This window comes from Triticum aestivum, chromosome 5B, assembly GCF_018294505.1.
Source record: "Triticum aestivum cultivar Chinese Spring chromosome 5B, IWGSC CS RefSeq v2.1, whole genome shotgun sequence".
NCBI lineage: Eukaryota > Viridiplantae > Streptophyta > Magnoliopsida > Poales > Poaceae > Triticum > Triticum aestivum.
In genome coordinates, this window is record NC_057807.1 from 395,003,366 (window position 1) to 395,016,027 (window position 12,662).

Consider the following 12,662-nt stretch of genomic DNA (forward strand, 5'->3'; position numbering starts at 1 on the left):
GTTGGCAAGACACTTATGTGTTCACAAAGGCCATGGGCGAGATGGTCATCAACTGCATGCGAGGAGAGATACCGGTGGTAACAATCAAGCCAAGTGTCATAGAGAGCACATGGAGGGATCCCTTCCCAGGTTGGATGGAAGGAAACAGGTAAATGCTAAACCCAAATCTGAGGTTGCGGATGTCACATATATATGTGATGCATCCTCGTCTGCTTACCAGATAATGAGCTATTTCAGGATCTAGCAGTGTGTACTAACTTTTGACGGGTTGATGGTGATGATCAAGTATATGACCTATATTCCTCACTATTAGATGACTTCAAAGAGGAGATTCCATCATAATCTCTGGAAGCTAGTGTCAAGGAAGCCGTTAGCCGTCACCTTAACTGAAAGTTGGTGAAGAAGGTGTATATGCCTCTTGTCTATGGTAAGACACAACATAGTGCAGCAGCGGACATCCAGAAGGGGCTTGACTTCATTAGAAAACATGGTGAAAGCAACAAAGTGGCGGACATTTTTTTTTTACATTCTGGGACAAGAAATTCCCAGTCATTGCTAGGCTGAGCCATGTTAACAAAGAATGGTTTCTCCAACAATATGAGGATAAATCCCTTACTAAAATGGTAGTGGTCACAAACCCCTTCCGTGTACAATTGAAAACATTAGCAATACCAAAGCAAGAATCATCATTTATACTGGGAATGCCTTCCTCTACCAAAAGAGAAAGAGTTGAAGATAACGAAGGAAAGTGGGTGGATACAAAACCAGTTCATATCACTTGTCTTTTTGGTCTTTCAGAATCTCATCGAATACTAGTAAATGCTTTCGAAGAGAAAATAGAAGCACTAGAGAGCTCAAGTTCACTTCATTCATCACAAGATGCAAATGATAATCAAAATGGAGCTAATGAGGAAGAAATCACTTCTACTTAAACTTTTTTGAGTGAAATACCAACCAACACATAAAGCAATAACCAGATAGATAGAATGATAACAGGTAATACGAAGATATCAACACAGCCGGAGTCACGAGGCTCGATAATGACCAATGGGTTAGGATCTGAGGAAGCTTAGTTTGGATGATGGAATATTCGTTGTTCTGATTGTTGAGATACTACAAATCCACTTATCCAACAATGGTCTTTCTTGGGTTTGAATTGCCTTCTCTTTCTGTCATCCTAATGCACAAAACTTCTTGTTGTTTGACTATCAAGGGCTTTGAAAGCCCATCTGCAACTTGATCGCCTTGGGTATAGAATGAATGTTGAGTAACTTGTTTTCTGCTCTTTCTTTGACAAAGTGATAGTCTACTACAATAGGCTTGGTTCTAGCATGAACCATGGGATTTGTTGACAGATAATTGGCATCAATATTATCACACCCTAAGGTTGCTGCTTGTGGGTGACAAACACCACGCTCTTGTAACAATGATTGAAGTTTCAAAAAAAATGTAACAATGATTGAACCCAAATCACTTTTTTTGCGGGGAAGGGATTGTAACAATGCTCCGAAATTTACTTTTGTTGTTGCATTTGCAAGAGACCTATATTTTGCTTCCGTGTTGAATCTTGATATTATAAGTTGTTTTCTTGCACTCCATAATACAAGATCATCTTTGGAGCATCGACTTTTCGGTCACGACTTCCACGAGTCATTCCATAATAAAACTTTGCAATCACTCAAAACATTTGTCAATGTTTGCCAAAAAAACAGAATTATTATTATTATTATTATTTTCATTTTTTCTGATTTTACTGTTGACACGAGGTAAGAAACATTGCGTCCATCCCAATCTCTCCTACACACAAAAAGAATTGTAAGGTTCTGTCTTCCACTTCATCTTTCGTTCAATTTTAGGTACATTCCTCCCTCCCTCTCTCTGACTTGATTCTTTTCTCCCACCTTTGGTTTTTTTTCATTAGTTTTCCTTGAAAACCAGCTTAAATGTCTTGGCCTTTTTTTGACTTGCCAAATTATCTTTTGTAAACCAATAAGTTTTTACCAAATAAATGATTACCAGATAAAATCTTAAAATTTATTTAGGTACATAAATCACGGACAGGATTTAGTAAACATTTATTTACACAATCATATTAATGTGAACATGTAAATCACAGGTTAATGTGCTAGAATATTTATGTCATGTTGCAACGCATGGGCAATTATCCACTCTCTCTGTCCGGAATTACTTTTTTGAACATCTGTCCGGAATTACTTGTCCCTCAAACAGATGTATCTAAGACGTACTCCCTCCGTTCGGAATTACTTGTCTCGGAAATGGATGTATCTAGAACTAAAATACATCTAGATACATCCATTTTTGCGACAAGTAATTCCGAACGGAGGGAGTAGTTCACAAATGAAAAAACTAAACCCTCCGCCAAGAGAAGGTTTGACTTAAGAGTTACCTTGTTTTAGAAGGGGCAATAATTCACTTCCATGTTATGGACAAGGGTCCAGTTATCTGTATGCAGGGGAGAAACCATCTGACCTCAGCACTCCTTGGCTCCTTTCCTCTTGTATCAGCAAGTGGAAATAAAGTCATAGTAGTGACATCAGTCCATAGGACTTCTTCTCCCAAGTTGGACATGTGCATTTTGCTGAGAAGTGAACCAAACTAAAGTAAATACCTGTTGGGGTAAAGAATATCACACTGAGCCAATCATAACTTCAAAGACCATTTCAAAGTCTGTCAATCATCACACATAGAGCATTTCACTAATACATCCAAGTCAACCATCACAGGAGCCAATAGAAAAGACGTGCAGTGGAAGCCTCTCACCTGCTTTGAGGAAACAACGCATCAATGGGATCGTTTCCATCATTCAATAGGAGGCAAGTGAATTTCAACTTAAGTTACATTTTTTATGAGATCAACTACCATTAGGTAGTGTAGTCAACTACTGAGACAGATGTTGAGTGCCTCCTTAAATGTCTTGATAACTAAGTGTAAGGAGAGTCTGCAAACCTCACGGCTCAGCAGATGGAGCTGCAAAATGTCATCCTGCTCCTCTTGCTGACAATCAACCTTGCTATCGCCCAAAACACTTCTAGAGAAGAAGCACAGGAACTCCATGTTGGGGTTATCCTTGACTTGGGGTCCATTGTTGGCAAAATGGCACGGACCAGCGTTTCACTGGCTATGGAGGACTTCTATGCTGTTCATCGGAACTATAGCACCAAGCTTGTCCTCCACATCAGAGATTCCATGAGTGATGATGTCCAAGCTGCATCTCAAGGTACATGTTCTCAATTGTTAGTCATAGGTCACTGTATCAGCTCATTCTGTTATGCTGCTGAGAAACACAATAGAAAAAAAGAAAGGTCAACAAAACCATGGAAATCAAGAAACTATAAATATTCATATTTCACTACTTGTGGGGAGAAGCAAGCAAACATGACCCACGTAATGACAATTGAATCATACCAACAAGTACAATTAGGAAGCAACTGCGCATCGCATAACATTACTATTAAGAGCAATTGGATTTCCACATCACATCAAACTATTCCAAAGATAACGTCCAAGAATTATTGGATTCTGTTCACCAGGGGTGTTGCATCAGGACCACAGGCGCCAGTTTTGTTGCTGTGTAAATGAGCACGCGGTTGCATGTTCCAGCTTTTAGCTGCAAGGAGTGAGACATAAATTCCTGCAGGTTAAGAAAAACTGGGGGTGATGAATCAAGTACAGTGAAAACATATACTCCCTCCGTCCCAAAATAAGTGTCTTGAGCTTAGTACAAATTTGTACTAGAGCTAGTACAAAGCTAAGACACTTATTTTAGGACGGAGGGAGAAGTGTACTATTGGACAACTGAAGAAAAACGATAATAAAGCTGATATAGTAACATTAATATCTACCAAGGGGAAAAAAGAGTCAGTAACACATGCAAAAACTAGAAAAACTATGAATACCAGCAAACCACGGAAGCAGTGATATATCAGCTATCCTAATGTCTGGACAAAAGAACTATTTGTCTCCTTGTCACTTGCGGTACTATTCTGAAATATAAAGCAGCATCTGTTTCATAGTATATATTTTCACAAGATCACAGAGTGACAAACAATCCACTCTGTGCACCAAGAAGTAATATTTCAGAGCCATCAAGAGGAAGCAATACAAATATAATATATGATAAATTATCGTAAATTTTAAATCAGGCAACTATTTTTGTAGGTAATCACCTATTTCGCTCCTCTCGATACTGTTCATATATGTAAGTGGCAACATTTCTGAAAACACACAGCTCCGGCAGTTGGATTATCTGCAATTGTTTGGGATTTATGCATATTATGAATTTCATTCAATGTACGATGTTCAACTAAAGTTTGTCTCGATGTGCAATTATACAGCTATTGACCTGCTAGAGAATTACAATGTAGAAGTCATCATTGGTCCTCAGAAATCTTCGCAAGCTATATTTATCTCAAAACTTGGAAATAAAAGTCATGCCCCAGTCATATCCTTCACGGCAACAAGCCCATCTCTATCATCTAAAACTCTTCCATATTTTGTGCGAGCAACAATAAATGACTCGGCACAGGTAAATTGCATTGCCTCCATAATTAAAACCTATGGGTGGAGAGAGGTGGTACCTATCTATGAAGACACTGACTATGGTAGAGGTATCATACCATACCTTGTTGATGTGCTACAAGAAGTTGATGCCCGTGTTCCCTACCAAAGTGTGATCCCTTTGTCAGCAACTAGTGAACAAATTACTCTAGAACTCTATAAGCTGATGACAATGCAAACGACAGTCTTTGTTGTACATATGTCATTTACCTTGGCCTCCCTCTTCTTCATAAAGGCAAGAGAAGTAGGGATGATGAACAAAGGATATGCATGGATCATGACAGATGGAGTAACCAATCTAATAGATTCACTGAATCCTTCTATCCTAGAATCGTTGAATGGTGCCATAGGTGTTGAGTTTTATGTTCCCAAAACCAAGGAACTTGATGACTTCGCCATGAGATGGAATATGAGGTTCCAGATTGACAACCCAACTGATCCACCATTGAAATTAAACATCTTTGGACTATGGGGCTATGATACAATCTGGGCAGTAGCACATGCCGCAGCAAAAGTTGGACTTGCAAATGCCACATTTCAGAAACCAGGTGCCACAAGAAATTCAATAAGTTTGGAAACCTTGGAAACATCTAGTAATGGTCCAAAACTGTTGCAAGCAATCCTGCAGAATAAATTTAGAGGCCTCAGTGGCAATATTGACCTTTCAAATAGGCAGCTGCAAATTTCAACATTTCGGATAATAAATGTAGTAGGGAAAGGATGGAGAGATATTGGATTCTGGACTGCACAAAATGAACTCTCGCAGCACTTAAATAAAACCAGACATACAACAACACATCTAAATCCAGTTATCTGGCCAGGAGAGTCCATAGAAATACCCCGAGGTTTTAAGATTCCTGTAAGCGGGAAGAAACTTCAAGTTGGTGTGTGCACAAGTGGATATCCGGAATTTGTGAAGGTCGAAAAGGATCATATCACAGGTGCAACTAAAGCAATCGGTTTTTCAGTGGATGTATTTGAAGAGGCAGTTAAGAGACTTCCTTATGCAGTCCCTTATGAATATGTCCTATTTAGTACCAAGGATGATGGAAGTGCCGAAGATTACAATGATTTTGTCTACCAAGTTTATCTTGAGGTATGAAAGATTTCAAGTACTACATATTCCCTACTTGATTTCCTTTAGTTGGTAAACAGTTGAGGCCTTGAAGCATGAAACCAAACTTGCACACATTCATCTGTATTCCCTACTTGGTTTTCTTTAGTTAGTATAAACACTTGAGGGCTTGAGGCCTTGAAGCATCAAACTGAACTTGCACACATGTCATTTAAAATTAGAAGCATTATACTTAATATTTAAATTGGATGACGATGAATGTTGTAGATAACCCTAAATGTATTCCACGCAGTACTGTAAACCCATTGTTGTCATCCTTCACTACATTTGAGGACGCTGTTCATTCCCAAAAAAAGAGGATGCTGTGTCGCTGTTCATATATGCTAGTCTCATCATGTATTTATAGTAGTTCTCCGACCTAAGCATGCCAATGATTTTGTAGTATGCAGAACCAGTTATGGATTTATGGTACTCCCTCTGTTCACTTTTGAGGGCAGGCCTGGCGCAGTGGTGAAGTCCTCCCCACTTGTGCCAAGAGGTCCTGGGTTCGAACCAGCCTCTCTGCATTGCACTTTGCAGGGGTAAGACTAGGTTCCTATAATCCCTCCCCAGACCCCACCTTGTGTGGGAGCTTCTATGCACTGGGTCTGTCCTCTGTTCACTTTTGTAAGTCGTTTAAGACAGCTGAAATTGAGCTGTTTTAGGTGCTGTCTTAAATGCCTAAAACGTCTTACAAAAGTGAACGGAGGGAGTAATAAACTTTGGATACCATGGGAAACTCCTATTGGATGACAGAAGATAGTATAGACAATTAATTTACAAGAACATAGAGCAAGTGCAACTATATACCGAGTGCCAACCTTATTTCGTTTTCCATATTCCAAAAATCATTTCTTAACCAGGCATATTTCAAATTATTTTCTATCTGCTCAGCTAACAATTCTTTTTTTGTCTTTATAGAAATATGATATAGTAATTGGAGACATAACAATAAGGTATAATAGAACATTCTATCTATGCTATATATTCCAGGCAGAAAAGGTGTCCAAGAGGTCGTGGGGTGCTCAAAATGAGCGGAGATGCTCCCCGCTCCCTAGCCTAGCCTAGCCCACCAGCCTCGCCGCCGTCGAATCCCCACCGGTAGCCCTCCCCCTCCCCCCGGCCATGGCCTCCGCCGATGCCCGCTCCGGCGACTCCAGCCTCGAAGGTCGCATCCGCTGGAGCGGCTCTGCGGGCGAATCCTCTGACTCGCGCTCCTACCGCGAGGTCGTCAGCACCCCGCCGGCCCCGCGCCCCCCTCCGCCGGCCGCGCCGCGCCCGGCCCCTGCTTCCTCGGCCCTGGTGCCGCTCCGCTCGACTGCGCCGGCCGCACGCGTTCCGGCTGCCGCCCGCCTGGGTCCACGCTGCCGCGCAACACCGCACCATCCCCACCGCCCGCCTCTGCGCCGGCGCGTGTCACCATCGCTCATTCCATCGAGATGGAGGAAGCGGAGGAGGTGCTTGCGCGCGATATGGTGGCCACCATCACCGACACCAGGCCCTCTGTCTCCCCGACCGACGTGGAGGCAACCTTGCACGCCATGTTCGACCTGCAGCCTGGCGACTTCACTATGCACAAGCACGCCCCGGAGGATTTCCTCATCATCTTCTCCTCGCGGCATGAATGTCCTTCCTGGAACATGAACTCGAATCATACAACGCTCCTCTTCGGGTAAAGTGGCGATGTAGGTCCCGGTGAAACTAGGTATTCCGATGTTCAGGTACCTAGTGACTTCCTTCAAGTGTCGTCCAAAAGGTGTATCTTCATCCGGTTGTGTAAACTTGTTCCTTGAGTCCTCCATCCTATAGAGTAGAAAAGGGAGAGGAGTAAGAAATGAGTAGAGAAGAGTGACCTATGGTTTATCTTAGTGGTCGTGTCCTATAGTCAGCGTGTGCTCTAATACCATCTTATAGCGACCAGACCTCAAACAGTCTAGTCCCTGTGCATCAATGTCATCCCTGGATCGGTAATGCTGACACGCACAGTACTTGAGGATTTATAACAGAGTTTCAATCACACACTTATTACATCGAATGTCTCAAAAGAGAACTTATTACAATAATATGGCTTAAGGCCATCTAAAAACGATAACAATGGAAGGCTTGGAAGATAAAGTGAGTCCATCAACTCCAACGGCATAGCTGAGTGAACGACAACGACCTATGGCACCTTAATCGTCGTCTGAAAAGTCTGCAACATGATATGTTGCAGCCCGAAACAGGTCAGCAGATGGAATATGTTGGCAATGTAACACAAAGGATAATGAACAGATAAATGCTATCACTACATGCATATTTGGCTAGTGGAAAGCTCTATGGTTGCAGTTTTGCATAAAGCCAATTTTCCCCTACAACAAAGGAATACATTTTATTTAACTATCAAGGTGGTTGTTAAACATTGAGAAGGTTCCTCCAACTCAATCCCAAATTAAACATCATCAATTACCCAACAAAATTAATTTAGAGTGATGAGATCAACATGATAATCCAAGAACCAGATACTCAAGATGTCCATAACCGGGGACACGGCTAACCATGATTAGTTTGTACACTCTGCAGAGGTTTGTGCACTTTTCCCCACAAGACTCGACCGCATCCATGATCGGAGGATCGAGACATAGCCTTTCTGAATCATTAACTCTCTACTCTGGGTAGACAGTACCACCTACAACCCACTACATCTGCCAGTCTACCTCTTCAAGAGCCCACGCAACTTACTCAACTATGCCAGAGCCCATATTGGCTTGTGGCTGCACACGGAAGTTTCCAGCATGAATAATCTTATGATCCTGTTGAGCCTGGGTGGCGAACCGTAGGATGATCACACGGGTACTCCGGGATATCCTAGGACAACACTGGATTCTCCAGGTGCCCTGACAACCACTGGGTACTCCAGGGTGCCTCAACCAATCCACCCAGATGTGTATTTAAGTAGCCACCTTAAGTTAACCATTAATTAACAATACACACATCTATCATGGATACACTCATCCAAACCACGTCTACGAGCATAACATAGCAATCTTGAGCATAACGTAGAAGTAACTCCCAAAGGTTTGATAAAAAAGACAATAGGTTCTACCTCATCATCTACTTCCCAAACCCACATGTTAATCAGATCCTAACCATGCAATGTTTGAGGATTGTATCTAATGCATCAAAACTGGGTAATAAAGGAATATGATCAAAGTGTTACTTGCCTTGCTGATGATCTGCAAAACCTACGGACTCGTAGCAGCATGCTTCGCACTCCGGGTGTTCTATCGTAAACAAACAATAACATACAATGAGCACTCAAATAAGAGATCTAACCAGAAAGTTCAACTGAATAACTCTGGTTTGCAAAAAGAATCAAATCAAACGGAGCAACGAAACTCAAACTACGAAAGAAACAAGAATCATTTACTAATCTGGACTAAAGTCAAATTTTACAGTACCAAAATTATGTTCAAGTTGTTTAAACAGAAAGAGGGCTTCGAGACGAAGATCTAGGTGCTTGTTTCATCTAATTCGGATAATCGAGCAAAAAGATAAACTAGAACGAAGAACAGGGCAGAAATCGTGATCGAAAATAATCACGGAAAAACCCTGAAAGAACAAAACGAGACGAATAGGCCAACGAGCGAACGTTCATTGTCTGCGCTTAACTGACGAACAACATTCGTTAAAACGAACGTACGAACGAACGTCCGCTATTTAACTAAACCGAAAAAACGGAATCAGTCTAAAAAAACTAGATCTAGGTTTCGAAAAAAAACGATCGGTTTTTCGTGAAAAACCGGGACGGCGGCGGCGGCTACCTCGGCGAGGTCGGCGGCGACTCCGGCGGCAGCGGGCGGGGCGGCGGCGGGACAGTCGGCTGCGAGCGGGAGGCGGCGCGCGAGCAGCTGCGACAACGAAGTCGGCAGCGAGGGCGCGACGGCTAGGGTTTCAGGGCGGGGCGGGCGGCTGGGCTGGCGGGGTCGACCTCGGCCTTATAAAGGCCGGCTGGGCGGGGTGTTCGGGTCGGGCACGGCCCGGGTAGGTTGGTGCACTTTTTCTTTTAATAAACTGACACGGAAAAACAAATAAAAGAAATACTAAACGGAGTCCAAAAATCCTGAAATAAATTTTCGTGGTCCTCTAATAATATTGCGAACAAAATGAACATTTATTTGGGCCTCTAATGTAATTTTGAAAAACGCATTTTTTCCTAATTCAAATAAAATAGCAATAAAAGTCCAAATAAAATACTTATTTGGTTTTAACATTTTTCCTCCAATATTTCTTTTATTTTGGAGAAATCATTTTATCTTCTCTCTTTTATTTTAATATTGGAAATATTTTAGAGAGAAAATGATTAAAACCAAATGATCCTCTTTTCAAAATTTGAGAAAACTCAAATATGAAAATAACGAAATACCCAACTCTCTCTGTGGGTCCTTGGGTTGTTTAGAATTTCTAGGATCAAACCAAAATGCAATAAAATATGATATGCATATGATGATCTATGTATAACATTCTAAATTGGAAATTTGGGATGTTACAGTTAGTTGGAGAGCGATGGAATGTCTGGATGCACCTGGTACGAAGATTGATAGACGTTCAGTTATTCGACCAACCAGATTCGATGCTATGGAAATAGCTAGAAATGTGGTGTTTACGGTGAAATCTTTTTACATGGATCTAATTAATTCTGGCCCAATCTCGAGATCGTTGCATATTTGGAAGGTTAAGGTTCCCTTGTGTAAATCCAGAGAGAGGGTTGAGGCAAGGGGATCCCATATCCCACTATCTGTTTTTGATCTATGTTGAGGCCTTTTCGAGCTTGCTAAATCATCCTGAAAGTAATGGCACGATGGAAGGTGTTCGGATATGTGGTGGTGCACCAAGCTTTAATCATTTGTTGTTTGCGGATGATTCGTTGATTCTTCTAAAAGTTACGTAACAGAGTCCACAACATCTGCAATATATACTAAACTTATATGAGGATTGCTCGAGCAGACCATTAACATAGACAAGTCATCGATCACCTTTAGCAGAAACACGAGGAGGATAGAAAAAAAGGAGATGATGAACACACTGGGTATATCTCGAGAAGGGCAAGCTGACAGATATCTGGGGCTCCCAGTGCATGTAGGCAGATCAAAAACACGCACATTTGCGTATATCAAGGACGGGATTTGGAGACTGACCCAAGGATGGAAGGAACGGGTGCTATCCAAGATGGGAAAGGAAATTTTGGTGAAAGCATGTGCGCAAGCGATCCCTATCTTTGCCATGATGTGCTTTGACCTCACCAAAGGGTTTTGTGAACAGCTAAATGTGATGATAAGTAGATTCTGGTGGGCTCAACAACAGAACGAAGCTAAGGTACACTGGCTAGGATGGGAGAAATTAACCCGAGCTAAACAAGACAGAGGTCTAGGGTACAAGGACTTACATCTCTTTAATCTGTCCATGCTCGCCAAGCAAGGATGGCGCTTTCTAACAGATCCTGACACACTATGTGCGAGGGTGCTGAAGGCTCGATATTTCCCGGAGGTCGATGTGCTGCATGCTGAACCAAAGTGGGGAATATCTTACACATGGCGTAGCATTCTTCGAGGCATCACAGTGCTAAAAGAAGGCCTCATCAAGAGAATCGGTAATGGGGAGGAGACAAATATCTGGATAGATCCATGGCTGCCAAGAAATGGGTGTACTAGACCCATCACACCAAAAGGACAAACCATTCTTCAGAAAGTCTCTGAACTGATCAATCCGGTTATGGGAAGCTGGGATGAAGAACTGGTGCGGGACACTTTCTGGCCAATTGATGCAACTGTGGTGTTGGCTATACCTCTGTATGAAGGCTTTGAGGATCAGTGGGCTTGGCACTATGAAAGAAAGGTCTGTTCTCAGTTAAGTCAGCGTATCATATGCAATGTGAAATAGCGCAGAATAAGAGACCTTTTACGGTACATCAAGATAATTTGAACCGTTCATTTTTCTGGTTAGAGGGCCCAGATTAGCCAATACTACTGCAGACTTTCGGTAGTATATTGAATAGTTAAGGGCATTTTCGGTAGTTTATCAATCACATAGGCCGATTCAGGCAAGGCAGATTCATGTGTGCATATGTCAGCCGGAATCGATCTAGCGAAGGGAAGCGATCAACCTGCTGCTGTGTACGTGCACGTTCAACCAACATACATGGATTGCGTCGTACAGCTTGGGGCAGGAACAGTCAGCTTACTTCGTCGTCGTCGTGACAGCGCCGGAAGTAATCCATGATGGCCTGGTAATTTGGATTGAGGTCAAGGCTCCACGGGAGGAAAAGAAGGTCGGCACAGCCACCGCTGCTTGCTGCGTTTCTCATCTGGTGTGTCGTACTGTCGTGTCGCAGTTGTGGTAGGAGAAACCTAGTCGTCCATGCCCGACGGGTCAAGAACGGCCTCTGCGTCGGCGGAGAACTCCATGAGCTCGGCCTCCGTCGGAGTCGGGCCAAAGCTGTTGTCGTGGAAGAACTGAACCAGCGCCGATGTCGCAGCTGGCTTCGTCGGGTTTCGACGATGTCGCTGTACTCATCACTTCAGCATCGACAGGAGGTGCTGATGCTCTTGGGCTGCGATCACGGTCCGCCACTTGCGTTTAAACCACGCCGGTACGACCTCATCGCTCCGGCAGCCCAAGCCCCAAGGATCAGTGGCGACGTGGGTTGTAGACGCACCCGTTCGTGCGTTAGAGCTATTTTGTGTCGTTTTGTGCAGGCACTGACTGCAGCGGCGTTGGCATGGCGGACGATTTGAGCCGGTGCAGTGCATATAGAATTACCAATATGTCCTAAAGCCATAATTTGTTTGATCCACATCAACCGTTGGATCAACTAAATACTACCCATTATATTGGGTAGTATGATGTACCATAAAAATTCTCCAGAATAAAGCAAAGAAGCAAGTTGGGGAGTGCAGCGAGCCGACCAGTAAATTTGATTGGTTGGCGATATGGA

At 42.8% G+C, this 12,662-nt stretch overlaps 1 protein-coding gene across 1 annotated transcript; it reads left to right on the forward strand.

The window, feature by feature from the left end:
* The first annotated feature begins 2,967 nt into the window (after positions 1-2,967).
* On the forward strand, positions 2,968-6,760 carry LOC123114803 (glutamate receptor 2.8-like). The gene is made up of 4 exons (XM_044536209.1): positions 2,968-3,238; positions 4,356-5,126; positions 5,400-5,674; positions 6,614-6,760. The coding sequence occupies exons 1-4, from the start codon at positions 2,983-2,985 to the stop codon at positions 6,758-6,760; spliced, it is 1,449 nt and encodes a 482-aa protein (XP_044392144.1). The 5' UTR covers positions 2,968-2,982.
* Positions 6,761-12,662: the final 5,902 nt, after the last annotated feature.